General features: G+C 37.7%; 2 protein-coding genes across 4 annotated transcripts; both read right to left on the reverse strand.

The window, feature by feature from the left end:
• Window positions 1-1,449: 1,449 nt before the first annotated feature.
• Window positions 1,450-9,711, reverse strand: slc35g1 (solute carrier family 35 member G1). Of its 3 annotated transcripts, none has more exons than XM_084134754.1 (4): window positions 9,566-9,711; window positions 9,222-9,466; window positions 6,061-6,235; window positions 1,450-3,945 (listed from the first exon to the last, which is right to left on the reverse strand). In XM_084134754.1, exons 2-4 carry the CDS (start codon window positions 9,403-9,405, stop codon window positions 3,198-3,200), a joined length of 1,107 nt encoding a protein of 368 aa, XP_083990880.1. In that variant the 5' UTR covers window positions 9,406-9,466; window positions 9,566-9,711; the 3' UTR covers window positions 1,450-3,197. The 3 variants fall into 3 exon arrangements, with proteins under 3 accessions (XP_083990880.1, XP_083990879.1, XP_083990878.1); XM_084134753.1 differs by having other exon boundaries at window positions 1,450-3,678; window positions 3,763-3,945; window positions 9,222-9,659; XM_084134752.1 differs by having other exon boundaries at window positions 9,222-9,658.
• Window positions 9,712-11,373: 1,662 nt separating this feature from the next.
• On the reverse strand, window positions 11,374-18,843 carry lgi1b (leucine-rich, glioma inactivated 1b). The gene is made up of 8 exons (XM_084134930.1): window positions 18,268-18,843; window positions 18,034-18,105; window positions 17,196-17,267; window positions 17,033-17,104; window positions 15,230-15,301; window positions 14,967-15,136; window positions 13,435-13,599; window positions 11,374-12,859 (listed from the first exon to the last, which is right to left on the reverse strand). Exons 1-8 carry the CDS (start codon window positions 18,456-18,458, stop codon window positions 12,042-12,044), a joined length of 1,632 nt encoding a protein of 543 aa, XP_083991056.1. The 5' UTR covers window positions 18,459-18,843; the 3' UTR covers window positions 11,374-12,041.
• Window positions 18,844-19,014: the final 171 nt, after the last annotated feature.

Below are 19,014 nucleotides of genomic sequence, written 5' to 3' on the forward strand. Positions count from 1 at the left end.
TGTGTCTGTTTGCTGCAGTTCACACCGCTCTAGCCGCAACACGCTTGTTGTGGTTTTAAAGTAGGCTAATAACCCAATTTTAACAAAGCCTTTATTATACTCGACATAAGTGGCTGTGATTTATTTATTTAGCTTTGTAGAATGCTGTCATTATTCTGATGATCACGTTCTTTCTTTTGATTACAGCACATCTAAAGAGTTTCTACACTGTTTACATTGAACATTTTTTTTAAATTCAGCATACAGATTTATCCAAAGCTATTTACAAAAGTAATTTATCACATATCCAGCACTATTCTAACAATATTAAATCATATGAATTATTATGGTTTTTCATAAAAGATTATATATATGAAGATAATATGATATAAAAGAATAAATACTGAACACGTGTATTAGGCAAGCAAGACTATCTGTCTAATAAAGGCATGTAAACATAAAATGGAAACTGCTTCCCATATCTTTTGTTGATGATGTCAAAGGTTGTGTGCTCAAATGATATGGCTTTCTGGGTTTTGAGTCGCCAGTCATGATCTCTTACACCAGACTCACTTAATCATTTGTACTGGTGACATCCAACCAGGCAGTTTAGGACGACCCATTCTACTGAAAATGCTTGTTTGAGGAGATTACAGAGTGTAACTGAAATACCCAAATCACTTATTTAGAAGGGTGGGTGTGGGTGTGCGTTTGGTTTATATTACATTGTGGGAACCAAATGTCCCCACAAGGATAGTAAAACCTGAGATCACCTCCATTGTGGGGACCAGCCAGCGGTCCCCATGAGGGAAATGGGTTAATAAACATACTAAATTATATTTTTTTGAAAATGTAAAAATGCAGAAAGCTGTGTGTGATGGGTAGGTTAAGGGGTAGGGTTAGTGTAAGGGGACAGAATATACAGTTTGTACAGTATAAAAACCATTAAGTCTATGGAGAGTCCCCACAAAGATAGTGAACCAGACGCGCGCGTGCGTGTGTGTGTGTGTGTGTGTGTGTGTTTATTGAATCAATGTTGATCTATCATTAACACCAGCTGCTGTTATCTGTTGATGAATGTACTGCATTGGAAAAGGTTGTTCATGTCTACACTTATCAACCCGTTTTGGGCCTTTTGTTTGAGGATAAAGGGCAAAACAGCCTGTTTTTGTTAGAAGGTCAAAACAGTCTTAGACCATGGGCTGAAAACTACAAAAAATTCAATCTTAATTGATGCTGTGTATAGCATTTTACAGAGCATCCCTAAATATAGCCTACAGTATACACAAAGCATGAAGTTTGAATTAAAATGATGACAAAATAATGAGAGAAAGAACAGAAAATCCACAAGAATGCAGCTGTAATCCTTCTTAACCACTTGGTAGGGGTGAGAATCACATGATTATGTAGTCTACAAAGTTTAAATCTTGGTTAGCACTTCCAGAAAAAAAGACACTGCATTCAACGAGGTAAGAATCTTTCATTTATTTAAACGGCTAAGTTCAAAAGTCATACAAATATGCAAGGTGAAATCTACAGCAGGCATTATTCAAATCGACAACCTTATTCAATAAATAATATGGAGGGATCTGCTCTTACATAAACGGATATGTCTTCTGATTAAATACATTTAAGGCAGCATGTCTTTCAGTAAACAGTTAAAAGTGCCTTTAATAAAGATAAACTGACACAACAAGTCAGTGTAAAGTGCTTTCAGGTCAGTTTACACAAACAGGTTTAAATAAAAATGTCAAATTAAAATAATGAAGAAAAGAAAGAAGTAAAAGGGAAAACAAATGAGATCCAGTTCAGCTAACTGCAGAAGAACCGAGTCACGGCTTCTTGTAACAAATCAAAATAACTCATCTTAGTGCCAAAGCACATGTCCGATAAATAAATAAGAGAGACTCGTTCTATATCAGGCTAATATTTGTGCAGTGTGTACATCTAAGGTACACAAGGACAAAGTTCAAATCTTTGGTTCAGGGTTCAGAACATATGACTTATTCAGCTTTAAGCAAATGATTCAAATTTTTCTAGAACAAACTTAAATTTGAGCACGCAAAAATAAATATTCAGACAAACTGTTGACCCTGTGTCTTCCTCTTAAAAGTAACGCTAGTTACAGTAGTGGTCTGAGCTGTCGACATGACAGATCTCATCACAGTTGTTGAATAGAGGCCGATCCTCAAAGCACATGGCCGGCCACAGGTGTCGCACATAAACTGGCTAGATGTTGTTATTTTTAAGGTATTTGAGCTTTCGGAGTGATCCAGCTGAACTCAAAGAAGTGTATGGCAGTATGGCCATCTCCTGCGACCATCTCTTCAAGCTTATTTGGGTCCATGTTGCATAGTTTCAAACTGGCTTCGAGGCCGTCCTTGTAACGTCTGAGTTGCCCTCCCTGAGAGCGCGTGCCGCTCTGGAACTGGCCAGTTACAGTGTATTGTCAGTGACAAAGTGCAAAGGGTTTTAAAGGCATATTTCCCATAAAGTTATGTCATTATTTACTCATCCTCACGTTTTTCCAAACTTTCTTCCATGGAAGAAAAATGGAGACATTAGGCAGAATGGTCACGCTGCTCTTTTCCATACAATAAAAGTGAATGGGACACAACCACCAATGATGTTTGACGTCATTCACATCATGTGGATGATGACGAATGGGGTAAATTCAGCAAATAACTTAAATGTCAGTGTTGTCCTCAAACAAATGTATTGTTTGGCTTGGAATAGAGTATGTATGCCATATGTACTCATTGTATGGTGTTTTTCCTTTCCTAAATATCTCATTTAAAGTTCCATGGAAGAGAAAAATCATTCAGGTTTGCAATGGCATGAGGGTGAGTAAAGGATGACAAAATTGACATTTTTGGTGATTTTTACACTCACCAAACTCAGGTTCTGACCAGCAGTTTATTATTATGTAGTTCACAATAATCTCTATATGATAAAGCAGTATTGTCTCAACAATATTATCTCGATTAAAAAATATCTGTAGCATCTTGACTAACAGCCCACAGTTGGGGTAAGAATATCTACATTAAGAAACTACAAAACTACTGAAAATACTGTAATAAACTGTACATACTGCATACAGTAAGGTCCTAATGGAAAAAAGACTTCTGATTACAGCAAATCAGCTTCTTTGGTATCTAAGGCAGCAATTATTTGTAGGAAACATAAAAAAATCTCTCGTCGTCTCACTATATGCGAGATCAGCTCTTATTTCTCGTGCTGTTATACCACTTCCTAATGGCCACCCCACTAGTGCTGCTGATGACACACAGCGCTCCTCCCAGACTCCACCATGTGGGTTTGCGGTTGAGGAACAGGAACTGCAGGATGAAGGCCAGGACCACATCCATCGTCCTCATCAGTGCAACAGGTCCTGCTTTCTCAATCTGCAGGGCTTTGGTGAGGAACGTCTGTCCGGCTATACCGAGCAGCCCGATGGCCATGAGCGTCCACCTGTCCCAGCCGCAGGACGGAATGGTCCATTCGTCCAAGATGAACAAAACAATGATGCACTCGACGAGTCCCAGGACTGCATAGTACCAGACGGAGAGGTAGTAATGAACATTTTTACCTATTTTTCTCAGAATGACCATAGTGCAAGCTGCTCCGACCGCCCCGGCGAAGGCGGCCGACGTGCCTTTGATGTGATTGGTGTAGTCTCCTTCGATCCCAGACAGCTCACTACCAAAGAGGAATGGAGGTCTGGCTATCAGTATGACGCCGGTAAACGTAAACACTGTAAAAACGACGTCCAATATTGTGCACCTTTCTTTGAGGAAAATCCAAGCCAGCAAAGATGTGAAGACTGGATTACTGAACATTATAACCGTGGCATCAGCTAGCGGCATCTGCAGAACTGCATAATACAACAAGATCATGGCGTTGGACCCCAGGAACCCTCTGAGGAACAGGTAGATTCGCATACCTCTTGGTCCCAAAAAGCCAGTTCTGAAAAATGAAAAGGTTATAGGTTATTCCCACATTGCTGAATCAAAATAATATTGGATCCAATCACAGGGTCAAGAGAGTACTTCTAATATAATGTAGCTGAATAATATAAGGAACCCTGAATATAATTTACATAACTATGTTTTCAGTTTCAGTTCTTAGAGTGAGCCATTTCTATCTACATACACTACGGGTCCCCTTACATTGCATACCTGTCAAGTATCCCGTTTTGGCCGGGAAAGTCCCGTATTTTACCTTCTTTCCCGCCATCCTCCCATATTAGTATTTTCCCGTAAATCTCCCGTATTTTAACCTGCGTTATTAAAAAATAATAATACCCCGGGCGGAGTAAAAAAAAACCCAAAACATTCCCAATCTGAGCTCTGTCACTAGCCTCGCGATAACTGCCACCTGCAGTAGCCTACTACAGGTACTGTAGGTGGCAGTTGTCGCGAGGTTAGTGTGTGAGATCAGATGATGAGTGACAACGCAGGAAAAAAAAAGAGAAAAAAAACAGAGACGGATGATGGACGCTACGACAGAGACGGAAGGCACTCCTGCCAAAAAACCAAAACCCTCATGTAAATACCGCGAATGCAAAGTCTGCAACAAATTTGTACAATAACTCACTAAAAGAGTAAAGAAAAGTTATGTGAAATGAAAAGAAAAACTGTAAAAGAAAAGCAATATGAAATGAAAAGAATGTGTGGAATGAAAATAAAATGTAAATGTAAAGACAAGCAATGTTAAATGAACAGAAAATATGCAAATAAGCCTTTAAATAAATGCTCTTCATATATACCCTTTTGTGTTTTCATTTAGGCTATAATGAATGTTCACAGCATGTCAATGTCAACAAAGGTAGGCCTATCATTGGCTTTATGCCCAGCTGCACTACTTCCTGAACTTCAGCCAGCTCCTTTGTTTCCTGTCTGCCATTATTGGACTAACTGATTAATCCAGGTGTGCCTGACCTCAGTAGTTACAACAACAATAATCAGACACACCTGGATTTATCAGTTTGTCCAATAATGGCAGACAGGAAACAAAGGAGCTGGCTGAAGTTCAGGAAGTAGTGCAGCTGTGCTAAAAGCCAATTGTAGTTTATAAGTGGTTGACAAGTGGTGATTTTAGCTTTCTTGTACACCTGTCTTAAAATGTAAGGGATACTGGAGCTTGGTTGGGGTGGTGGGACTGCTCGCGGTGGGCGCCGGAAAATGTCCCTTATTTTCAAATCCAAAACTTGACAGGTATGTTACATTGAAATGGCCATTTTGCACCACCATATTTCTACAGTAGCCCTTAACGGACAAACTGCTCTACAGAGCGCGTTTTGTCACTATGTTGTTCTTCATGCAAAGAAGCTAGCTAAATCAGCGAATAAAATACTGACACAATGATGAACAAATAACAATAATATTTGCAATAACATATCGTTTTACTGAATAAGTAAATATAATTTATTATCTTTGTAAAGAAACCTCATTGATTAACTGGCTACTCTCTGCTTATCTTTTCCTGTCGGCCACCGTAACTTCTGTTGGTTGCAATTCACAACCTCACTGCACCTTTAAGTATTAATAGTTGTATTATAGATTCATCCTTGTAATATATTGGATTTCTACTTGTATTATAGATTCATGCTTGTTTTTATAGACTCTTACTTGTAATGAATCAGATTTATGCTTGTATTATAGATTCATATTAGAAATATATCAGAATCATACTTGTATTATAGATTCATACTAGAAATATATCATAGATTCATACTTGTTTTATAGATTCTTACTTGTAATATATCAGATCCATACTTGAATTATAGATTCATACTTGTAATAAATCAGATCCATACTTGAATTATAGATTCATTCTTGTAATAAATCAGATCCATACTTGAATTATAGATTCATACTTGTAATAAATCAGATCCATACTTGTATTATAGATCCATACTTGTATTATAGATTTTTACTTGTAATATCAGATTCATACTTGTATTACAGATTCATACTTGTATTATAGATTTTTACTTGTAATATCAGATTCACACTTGCATTATAGATTTATACTTGAAATATATCTGAATCATTCTTGTAATGTATCATAGATTCATACTTGAAATATATCATGGCTGGTAAGACGAACAGCATCTGGAAGAAGCACCGAATCGCACTGATTTGGATGGCGTGCATCCCTTCGATTTTCTTCACAAGAAGAGCTGCAGCGGAGAAGAAGACGGATGCTAACAAGCTATACAGGAGGCCCAGCCCTGGACAAGCTGGTTTCTTTTCTGTGGATGAATATAACAAAACAGCTTAACATCAGACCTGTCAGTCATTTAAACATTTTGAGCAAATTAATTATATGGTGTGCAATTGATTAATTAACTGTTTTAACGGCATAAATAAATATTTGCTGAGAAAAACCCCTAAATGAATGAATGAATATCTATCTATCTATCTATCTATCTATCTATCTATCTATCTAACTAACTTCCAAACCTCTATTTTTATGTTTACTGAGCAGAATTGACAAGAATCTTTGCTTTTATGTACTTTTAGGTTAAACTGTTCCTGTACAAGGTTAAACTGTATTATATTTTTCTCTTTTCCACCATGTTTATTCATTGGAGCACCATATGAAATCACTTTATTATCACAGTCTTTGTAGACAAACCGTCTGCACAAACAATGGAAATGAGACACGAGGAGTACACAGCATGATTTGGCTTTTTAATGTATGATCTGAATTTTGATCTTTGGAGTGGAGTGAGATGGGGAAGAAAACAGCATGAATCTCAACACACTGTTGATGATTGTGTTTCACTTTGACACTGAAATGATATCAAATGTGACGGCAATGATGATGCAACCAAACACAACTTTACTACCTGTGGGTGAGCTGAGCTGAGCCATGCTCAATCAGGTTGTGTGGCTGCCAACATTGGACAAACACCAAATTGTATCAAATGTCCCATGAGGACCTGGGCTGACTCAAAGATCATGGGCCCTGGAACATAACACATACCCAACAATATGGGTTTGGTTTAAAATAAACAACTTCACCTGAGCGTTTAGAGAGAACAGAATAGACAAAAGGACATTGTTTCCTGGTGTGATGCAAACATAGTTTTTCATATAGATCCAGTATTACTCATGATGATTAAGCATTTCCTGTTATCTTCTTCCTTTTGTGTAAAAGACAAGATAACAACTTAAAATTTCAAAGGTACTTTGAAACAAAATACCATTGGATATGTACTTGCCTAGAATGAAAAACAGCCTAACTAGATACAGTGAAAGTGTTTCCCTTCCAAAAGTTACCATGGTCACCACAGTTTCCAACAACATACAATGGACTCCTACAGTCTGAATTCAAAATCCCATTCATTTCCACCATAGAGGAATTTGTTTTTGAACAACTGAACTGAATCAAACTTTAAATGTAGGTCACTTTTAATTTAATCATATAATTCACAATGCTTCATAAGATTGTAGTTCTTTACCTCATTGAAGCCGTTAAATACACCGTCTTGTACTTTTGTCTTTTTGTCCAAAATACTTTTTTGCTTCAAATCAAAGTTTGTGATATTGTGATCCACCTTATAACTAGTTAGTTTGGTTAATGGCTTACAACGTTTTAATGAAGACTTCTATAAATTGCCTACGGGAAAAATACTTCTGGAACAAGCGCCGCAGAAAAACTAGACTGGACACATGTTGCATATTTATTGTACTACAGTATACACACTGTGGTAACTTGGAATTAGCCACCACTGTAATATAAAAATACATAACTAAATCCCATATTAATGTATAAGAATTCAACATAACACTTTTTTGGATGACAGGTGGCTATAATCAAGAAACCGCAGTTTATTTTAAAAGCGGAAACAATGGTTACAATGGTAACTGTATGTAAAGAACTTGATACAATGTAACTGTTCTCGTCAGCTATAAAAAGGGGTTACCATGGTAACCCTGCCATTCATTCCACAATTACTTCAGTTAATAGGTTACTGTAAAATCATGAAAAAATAAGAGATTTCCTTCAAACAGTTTAAGAAACAATCTGAAACCTGATGTATACATTTTTTATTTATTTATTAGTTAACTTTTTTTTTATGGCATGTGGCTAATACAAAGTTACTGCAGATTTACTGTACTATCGAAAGTATTTAAAAAAAAATACTATGGCCACTATGGTGAATGTAACAGGTTTGATACAACATAACTGTTCTCGTCAGTTTTTACTGAATAAACCCTTAAAAAGTTACCATTATCAAAGATAATAATTATAGCTATAATTAAAACTGTAAAATCATGGCAAATCAATATGGGATTAAGATGAACAAAGTAACTGCAGGTTTATTGTAGTATCGATGGTATTTTAAAAGAAGAAACGACGGTTACCACTATGGTGAATGTACAGTATGTCACAGGTTTGTTACAACGTAACTGTAATGTAACGCACCATGGCAAACCTGCCATTTATCATATTATTAAAATTGTATAGTAGGGATGCACAATATACCATATCGGTATTGGCCGATATATGTTCATTTTTAATGTTATCGTTATCTGCCCGATAAGAAAATCTGGCCGATATATTAAAGCCGATAAATGGATTATTTCTTTCAGCCGAGACTCTTCAGATGTGCAGTGTTCGCCATGATGGTTTTGAATTGCTTGAAATATGATCGAAATCACTTCCAAAAGGAAAATACAGTAAAGTGCAACACGTGCAGTCATGTCTGTCATATAGCCTAGGGCCCTAGGCTACATACAATTACAATGAGAACATTATAATTGTGTGGTTTGAACATATTTTTTTTAAAGGTGAGATTTTTTATTTTTTATTTTTTTTGTGTGTAATCAGGCTCTCAAAAAGATATACAAATTTGGAGATGTCGGTTATCGGCTTTCAAATATAAAGAATTATCGTTATGACCAAAAATTACAAGTCATATGGTAAATTGATATGTTGTTCCGTTACAACAGTTAAAGATGAGATCAGAATCTTTCTGACAGGAGACGTTTTTAATTTTCATTTATGATAGCTATTATAGTAACAGTGCTGTGTTATATATGCGGAAACGATGGTTACCACGGTACTGTAAGGGACTTAACTGCTCTCGGTAGCTGTAACACTAGAGTCACACAAAGGTCACACAGGTGTAGAAATATACGTTACATGAACAGAACAGAAATAAATCGATCGGAGATCAAATCCAGGCTCCGTGTGTCTGACTAATGTTAGAGTTGAGATCAGTTTACCTTTCTCAACAGTTTTTGCCCCCGTGTCCTCCTCCTCCTCCTCACATTCATCATCCTTATCGCGGTCAGTGTCGCTTCTCTTACAGCAAACCGGCACACACACCCGGTAAAAAGCCCCTCCGTTGCCCCGTCGGCGGTCCTCAGCGTCAGCATCCGTATCCCGCACTTCTGGTCGAGTTCGCATCTCGATTTCCTCCCCATCGACCCCATCGTCAACTTTCTGATAAAGCACTCTGTCGTCCACTCTACAAGGGACGACAGATACATCTGTGTCATTATTACCTATAGAGCCATTGCGCTGTCTAATATCCCCCATGACAGAAGAGAACAGCTGCTGGGCATACCTTAACCACGACCCTGGACACACGCTTGCCTTCGGGGAGAAATGGTTACAACCGAGCAAGAGCAACAAGTTAAATAATTAACCTTGTACAAAGAAAGAGTTGGTTTAGCATTACTCTGCCGCTAGAGGAAGACAAAATGCATTTGAAGAGGGGCTGGACAACAATGACGTTTCAAAGAGTTTATTCATTTTGAATAAAAATTATATCGAGTTACTAACGTTACTTGTGTTGAAAAATAGTAAAAGCAAAACGCACTAGGTCTATTTGTGAAGCTTTTACGCAATTTGTATGAATTCATGTACCTTTTGTTATTTTATTTATTATCTTATTACTTTCCTGTATTATTATTTGATATATTATACTGTATTCTGTATAACAATATATTGCTTTAACGCATCAAAATAAGTTAAGCAATTTTGAACTTATTTTATAAGTTATACAATATAAGTCAGTTTAATGTCATTTAAGTTGAAATGACAAACATCCAAGTTGATTTAAGGCAGCAACTTAATTTACAGTGTAGGCTATATTTGTTTAATTTATACTATATGTTGGAAATGACTATTGTCATGTGACTGCATTTAAATATTATTCAAATAATTTTGAATTTGATCATTTAAATTGGTAAAATATATGGTCTATGCAACAAAGATTTTTCCTCACAAACAAAGTAAAAGAAATAACTTAAATTACTCCATAACATTTTCCCTGTCGAATCTTTTCTGAAGAAAACTTTTCGGATCTGATTTTGACACTAAATGTTCCTTTTGTCAGAATGACACTGAAACACTTCTTCATTTGTTTTAGTCGTGCAATTATAGTTTTCAGCTTCCATATGGAGAGAGGTTAGTTTGCCTATCTGTTATGGAACATAAACAATAATGGTGAGAGGTGAGAAACAGGTTTGACAGTATGAAGCAAATAGCAGTAGCGGGAACCTTTAAAAGTAAAGGTCTATGAGTAATGATGAACGGAGGTACTGACAGTCTTTTCTGTTTAGATGTTTGAGGAGGTCGTGAATGATGGAGCAGATGATGGGGGAAGCACACACCGGTAGGAGACTAGTCCTTACTCATGTACGAGACCAGACAAAGTGCCAGAGTGAGGTGTGTGCTTATACGTGTTTGTGGTTTTGAGCAGATGGTGTGCAGGTGCTGGTGATTAATATTTAGGTGATAGTGATCGTTGTGATTGGATGGTAATGGAGCCTGGCTGATCCCTGTCCCTGACACTATCTCAAGTATCTTAGGCTTGTTATTGTTAAACAATCTGTTATTTTTGGATTTTTTTTTAAGCGGATCCAAATACTTTATAATAAACCTTATTCTCTTTCTATGTAGATTTTATATTATAAATGTACATTTTCAAATTGAAAACCTAATTTGTTTTTAGCATTTTTACAAGAGATAAAACATTATTTACTTGCAATGTCACACTTGCTTAACAAAAAAGCTCTCAGAACAACTTTTTAGTGTATTCAATGTGTCATTTTTATTAATTTGTGTAATGCCCTTTCCTTTTCTTCCTTTTTTAGTTACGGTCTGTTTCTGCTTTGAGCTATGGTATTGGTTGTTCATGCTTTCTTTATTCTCTCTATTGGTGTTATTCTTAATTATTATGTTCCAGTTTTGTTGTACCATAGTGTAAAAAATAATAAAGCATAATAAAGTGTTTGAATAAATTATCAAACACTTATGCTTATATGCCTATGACATGGGAGCCTGAGTCTTAATGTTCAGGTCATATTTCACTAATACAGCTTAATGAAAACGACACATTTTAGGACCATATCTTGTTTCTTTGATTTTAATGAAAAATATGGCCATAGACATAATTTTGGCAAGTTTCATGCATGCGATTTACCCTCATAAGCTTCCCACTATAGCAAAATTCATGCATCACGACAAAACAGGCTCATATTTTTTTAAGGTTTTATTAGTTCTAACATTTAAAAAAACAAGTACTGACAACTAACCTTTCTTCCCACCGTTACTTTTCCTCAAGAGTTGAGCTAAATCTAAGTTTATTGCAATCTCATCAATAAAAGAAGTTGTTGAGTCAAGACAAGTTTCAAATCCATCACATCCAATGTGGTTAAACTGGTCGCTTCTGTTTAAAAAAGTTAAAAATGGCTTTTTACATCACTTTAAAAATGTAAACAGTTTATTTGGCAGATTGTTATCACGTCAACAGCTAACTGATTTGACCTTTGTTGTTTCCTTGTTATACCTCTTTAGTGACTACACGGCAAAGCATGAGAATACGTTAACAATAGCTTTTGTTGAAAAGGACAAAAAAAAAGAGGAAAAAGTAAAAGTGCAGAACAGATGGTGACAACAGAGAAAGACACAAAGGGGCGTTTCTAGAGAGGCATTCATCTGGAATTATTATTATTAGCGCTAGGCTAGATCATGCATGTTTTCACAACAGGCTCGGCTGAGCCAGGATCTGGTTCTCTGCGCTTTCAATTGGCACACTAACTGCTTAGGTCGATCATCAAGTGCTCGTAAATCTGTGTCTTCCCTTTAAAGCTGGAAGCCAGCAGGAACTCTCTGTTGTCAATGGACACCAGCGAGAATGCCCTCGGCGCCTGGACGTTGAGTTCCTGGAAGTGCACGAACTGGCTCTTCTTGGGGTCCCACTGATAGACCTGGGTTAGAGAGTAATCGCTGCCTAGGATGGCGTACTGCCAGTTGCCGATGGAGACGGGCTGGAAGATCATGGAACCCCGCGAGGGCATTGTCTGTATCTCTGTGAACATAGCGCCGTCCCACTTCATCACCTTGGAGTCGCCGATGAAGCGCGTCAGACAGATAAACAGCTCCCCCTTCACCTTGAAGTGTTTGACGGCATAGACGTCCTCCATCTCTGGAATGTCCGTCCGTCTGTCGAACTGCATCTGGCTTCTGCTCCACTGGTAGATAACGGGCCGCTGTGAGCTGCTAGACAAAATAAGATGGGGTTTGCCGGCGATATCAAGGTACTCGACGTCCGTGTCCCGATACCAGGGATGGAGAGACTGGTGCGAGTAGAAGCCATTGCCGTTCCACTTGTACACCGTTGTGGAGCCGGCCTTCGAGCTGTCCGCTATCACGAAGAAGAACTCGCCTTCCACGCGGAAAGTCTCAATGTCGTTGGGCTTCCTGATTTTCAGGATGTCGATGTCCTGGATTTTGATGAATTTATTGGCAGAGCTGTCCCTTTTGTAAATGTGAGAGCCACCGAAAAGTTGAGCGACTATAATGAAAAGGTGGTCTTCGATGACCATTGGCTTGCACACGACCGTGGAAGTGCCTGCAATGACAAAGATGCATTCAAGTTCACCCAAAAATGAATGAATTCTGTCATTAATTTCTCACCCTCATGTCGTTTCAAACCCCGTAAGGCTTTCGTTCATCTTCAGAACACAAATGAAGATATTTTTGATGAAATCTGACAGCTTTCTGTCCCTACATTGACAGCTACGCAACTACCACTTTGACACTTCAAAAAGTTCATAAAGAGATCGTAAAACTAATCCATATGAATTGAGAGGTTTAGTCCAAATTTTCTGAAGAGACACGATCTGTAGCTGTCAACGGAGGGACAGAAAGCTCTCAGATTTCATCAAAAAGATCTCCATTTGTTTTCCAAAGATGAACGAAAGAAAGTCTTGTGGGTTTTGAATGACATGAGGGTGAGTAATTACTGACAGAATTTTCATTTTTGGGTGAACAAACCCTTTCAAATTCAATTCATTCAATCAGTCTCTAAATTCAAATGAACATTTGCAACCACTTTTTGTGGCTTCGCGATTGAGGCATGTGCTGGTGCTGTCGGGCCAGAACAGCATTGCACTCTGGGTAGGAGGTGTGATGTGTGATGCTCACTCTCTATGGTGTCATAAGCTCTGAACTCCATGTTGACGTGGTCCCATTCCAAAAAGCTGCATTTTCCAGAGAAAGGCTGGGCATATACGACATACTGATCATTCCCAAATGTAAAGGACTCCACAGATATGGACTCAAAAACAAGGGTTTTCTTTAAAGCAAACTCTGCAACAAACAAACAAAGATTACGACAAAGAAAAAGCTTTTCTTACTTATCTCCATCACTGAAAAATGTATTAATAACTCTGATATCAATTGTTTATATCATTGCCATATGTAAACCATCCTGTCTCCAAGCTGCTAAATGTGGACAATTATGCATTTGGGTATAATAAACATTAACATCATGATTTTCTGTAAAGCTGCTTTGAAACAATGTCTATTATGAAAAACACATAAAAACCAACTTTGGCAGTCATTCATTCATTTTGTTTTGTGGCTTTTAGGTCATGTTTCCCAGCCTTTCCATATAGTCAAAGATGTATTTATAACTCCAACTTGCAATATACTATAAATATATCCAGTGCTATCCTCATACATACTGTACAGTGCACTCACACAAAGCAATAAATACTGCAGGATATAGTAATTAATACTGTTTTGAAACAATGTGTATTGTGAAAAGCGCTATACAAATAACATGTTTGTTAGCGTTGAGGCTAATGGACGATATATTAGCCAGGCCAATTAATCACATGATATTTGGTCATTCTGGGATTAACAGCCTATAACTGTATAATAATTGACATTCAATGTTTTTGTGAAATAATTATTTACAATTTGCAGTGTTGGGGAGTAACTAGTTACATAGTTACGTAATTTAATTTCAAAATAAATGTAACTGTAATCAGTTATAGTTACTGAGAAAAAATGTGTAATTCAATTACAGTTACTTATGAAAATGTTAACGATCACAAAGTATAATAAATATTTCCTGTAAAAATCTAGGATATCTTGAATAATATTAATTTGTTGCTTTGCCTGTTTTTGATGTGCACGATGCCTCCTGCTAATTAAAAGCCATTTAGTAAAGCGATGCGATTCTGATGCTTTTGATTGGTTGATTGGAAGAGTTGCCACCATGGCGAGTGATAAAAATGCGCACCAGTGCTGGAAATTAGAAAAGTTATCAAAAAGTAATCAGTAATCAGTAAAAGGGTAACTTGTAATCCGTAACCTATTACATTTCCAAAGTAAACTTCCAAACACTGTCAATTTGCATTTAGCAGTTTAGCATACATTTCACTTGTTATCAATAAACTGCACTGCAAAAATCAGCCACCCTGCTCTCTAGATACATCTCAATCACCAATGGCCACTATTTGAAGCTTTCGAGATCTAAACATACTCTTGTACTTACACATTGCCAACTTTACATTCACTGTCTTTCGGGAAAATTAAAATTGCTGGGGAATTAACAAATGTTGAATATGTAATGCCTTTTTATTTATCCATAAGCATTTCAGCAGACATGGGGGATCAGCTTATTTCAAAAGCCAGAATCTACTGAGGAGAGCCCAGTGCACAATTACCTGCTGTAATGCAGTCGAAGGACTGAGGCACAAGGTCGTTGATCTTCTTGCCTTGATAGGCTGAAGGTCCACTGCAGTGTATCTGATCCACCGTTGCATTAGTGCTGTACATCCATTCCACCAGCCACTTCAACTTACAGTCACAACTGAACATGTTTCCTCTGAGATCCCTGCTCAATGGATTTACAGATGACATTTCAAATCACTTTTTTTCTGGTATATTATATTACAGGAATAATGGACTTGAGTGGTAAAATACATACACTTTTGTTAAGGCATCCATTCCTTTGAAAATATTTTTGGGCAACGTCTCAAGATTATTGTAGGCAAGACTCCTAAAAAGCAAAAACATTTGTTAACACGACTACAGCACGTATTAATCTCAGTTCATTTTAATTTGAATATTTATTACTGTATTTTTAAGATCAAAAGTAGTATCTGTTAACATTAGTTAATGCACTGTGAACTAACATGAGCATTATTATGTCAACTGATGCATTAATTAACGTTAAAGGTGCTCTAAGCGATGTCACGTGTTTTTTAGGCCAAAACATTTTGTGTCACATACAGCAAACATCTCCTCACTATCCGCTAGCTGCCAGTCCCCTGAACACACTGTAAAAAAAACACGGTCTCTATAGACAGCCCAGGCTCCACAAACGGCAAGAAAAACAAACTGGCCCAGCCTGGACCACGAAACATAACAAACAGTGTTCCAGCCAATAACCGACAAGAATGGTTTGGGGGTTGGGGGGTTAGTGCACGTGCACATGAAGGGGGGTGTGGGGAGTGGAGGAGAGAGAAGCCGGAAGAGGGAAGTTAGCTAGAGGAGAGATGTCCTCGACAACGACTAACGTTAGATTTATATTCTCTTGAATTTTGATATGGCCGACACACGACCAAAGAGACAACATTCCGATGAACAAATAGCAAAGTAGAGGGAAAAGGAAAAGGAACGCGCGAAGTCCCGAATTTACATTGGAAAAGACTCCGACTCCTTCATGACTGTTTCAGGAAGCACGGAAGGGAGGGGGAGGGGACGGGATGAGGAGGAGGGAGGGTCGAGCTAGCCTCCGTTTTGTTTGACAATACTTCGAAAGTCAACAAGAAGTGACGTCACCCAACATCGCTTAGAGCACCTTTAACAAAAGAGAACGTATTGTAAGATTACGGTATTACGAACTCTAGCATAATACCATATATTTAAATAAAACAATAATATAGTCATATATACACTACCGTTCAAAAGTTTGTGATCTGTACGATTTTTTTATATTTTGAAAGAAGTGTCTTATCCTCACCAAGGCTGCTTTTATTTGATACAAAATACAGTATAAACTGTAATATTGTGAAATTCTATTCCAGTTTTAAAGAACTGATTTCTTTTTGAACATATTTAAAAGGAGCTGTATGTAAGATTGTGGCCAAAACTGGTACTGCAATCACTTTCAAATTACTGTAGAGCGGTGTATCCCCTCCCCCTCCCCCCTGACTCGAGGTTGCCAGATAGGCTGCAGGATCCAGCAGGAACGTAGGCTGACACGTAGCTGTGGTAATTAGAGCAGAGCTGGCAACCCGGATGCCGAAACACTACTGACTTCATGATTGGTAGATAGGTGGAGGGTGGCGCTTCAGGCCAAAACACAAGATGACAACATCAACATCAGTTGAGGACTGCAACTTCACTTTTTAAATGACAATATCCTGGCCGGACTACTGTTGTCAGTGATATAAGTATTTGAAATGAACATGATTTCTTAATGTCTAGTGACATATCAGTGCCATTTTATGATTAATTGAAATACATTTCTTACATACAGCTCCTTTAAAATGTAATTTATTGCTGTGATGCAAAGCTGAATTTTCAGCATCATTACTCCAGTCTTCAGTGTCACATGATTCATCAGAAATCAATTATTAAGAAATTAATTATTTTAAATTGTAATAATATTTCACAATATTACTGTTTTTACTGTATTTTGGATCAAATAAATGCATCCTTGGGGAGCATAAGAGACTTCTTTTAATATATATATATATAAAATAAAAACTTTTAATATACTCACAGGTGTATGAGAGATTTCAAACCTCTAAAGGCATGGGGTGAAATCGACTCAATTTTGTTGTTTTCAATAAATCTGAAATAGAGTGTTGCATTTATAGTAAATCAGAGTGATAATGTAAAATGATTGAATGATGAGAGTTTCGAACACAATAAATCAAACTCACAGATATTCCAGATGTGGCAGGCCTTGGAAAGCATCTTCGTCGATGAAGTCAAAAGAATTGGCTGTAAACAATCTAGGAAATCATGGAACACACAAAACAGTTTCAATGGTTTCAGAGTTTGAATCGCTCCATATTAAGCAATGTTTAATTTCTTAACACAATAACTACACCCACAAAACCTTTATAAACACAGATATTTTCATAGTAGGCTGGTGTTAAGCCCAGTCACATAATTAAATGTGTACATGACAATCAGTTTCATCTGGATGAAGACAAAATTACAATAGCATTCTTTTCCTCCATGGATACATTTCTGTTTTTAATTATATTGCTCAAACACCACTTTAGTCTAGCATATGAAATGATATCCAAAACCCAACCAAAGACTGGTATTTTCAATCACTTAACACAGGGTGTAAATATTTGGTCATATTTTGCATAATAGTGCCAAATCCAGCAGTCAGATTTGCATTTTCTTTTGTGCGAGTTTACATTTGCATAGAAACGCATTACTTGCTGCCTTCAAGCCTTTTCCAACGCTCATTTCTAAGGTTTTGTGTTTCATAAACTTGGAGCGAGACGGTGTGATATTAGAAGACCGAGATTTTCTTATTTGCTTATCACGAGGACAGGGCCATGTCCCTCACAGAGCAGCTGCATTGCATAATATTCACAGCAATTTAAAGGCTTTGAGAAATTAGACACGCTGAAGAATGTCCCCAAAATGGGGGGCGGGCTGTAATTGCTTAGAACAAACATTGGACCACTTAACATGGTGATCACCCCATCCTAATAAAGAATCCACAACAACAACAACTTGACACTAAGAGAAACTCACAGAAGCTGAAGAGATGGAGTGTGGAGAAAGCTTCCCCCAGCAATCTCAGTGAATCCAGACTTCACAAATGATCTGTAAGGAAAAGAATCAAGAACTGTGTGAGCAGGACAAAGATTATACAACAACACACACAAAGGTTCAGATGCATATTATCATTATATGCAAACGATTTGTATCTGCATCGTAGTAAATGAGTCAGTGCTGCACTTGAATATGAATGTAAACTGTCCTTACAGCGAGACGACATCAGGAGGGAAGCTGTGTGGCACAGATCTCACATTGTCACACAAGGCGTTATCTTTGGTGCACGTGCATCCAGAGGGGCATCTCGGCTGTTTGCCTCTTCTGCTCTCCACTAACACCAGCACTGTGGCGACCCACAGCAGAAAACCGTATCCTCTTATGCTCCTGTGTGCATTTCCCATTCTGTCCCGGTGTGTTCCTGAGTGCCGTGGTGTTTTCGCTGGTGATAAGTGCTGGTCTGCTGGACTGACTGGTCGACTCCCCTCAGTTGTGTCCGTGTGATGAATGTCTATGTCTCAGTGTGGCAGGCGCTCATCCAAGCGATTCGTTCTGCTATAAGGAAGATATCCGAGCGGGCTCAGATTTCCTCTTAGTTACATGCCGATTTGGAAATTAAACCATATTTGTTTGTTTTTTTGTCTAAATAACGGAGAGAGAGGGGTAAAAAAACAAAATCAACAGTAAAGAAAATGAAAGTAGGGAAAAAAAATCCCTTGGCGACGCGGGCTCGTTCAGATCCTGGGAGAATCCCTGTTTTGCATCATGATGTACCAGCTGCTATCCAATGGTGTTATTACTGTGAATGCGCATGAACCAAACCCATGAATAAGTGATAGTGAGAATATTCATGAGGCTTTAGAGAGATGCACCTGCGCCCCTCAAGCAATCAGAGAAAGAAATACTAAATGCTGTTACAGGCCTATTCTTTCATTAAGCATATGTTTTATTATTATTTCA

The sequence above is a fragment of the Abramis brama genome (genome assembly GCF_963993115.1).
Source record: "Abramis brama genome assembly, chromosome: 14".
In the NCBI taxonomy this organism is placed as follows: domain Eukaryota; kingdom Metazoa; phylum Chordata; class Actinopteri; order Cypriniformes; family Leuciscidae; genus Abramis; species Abramis brama.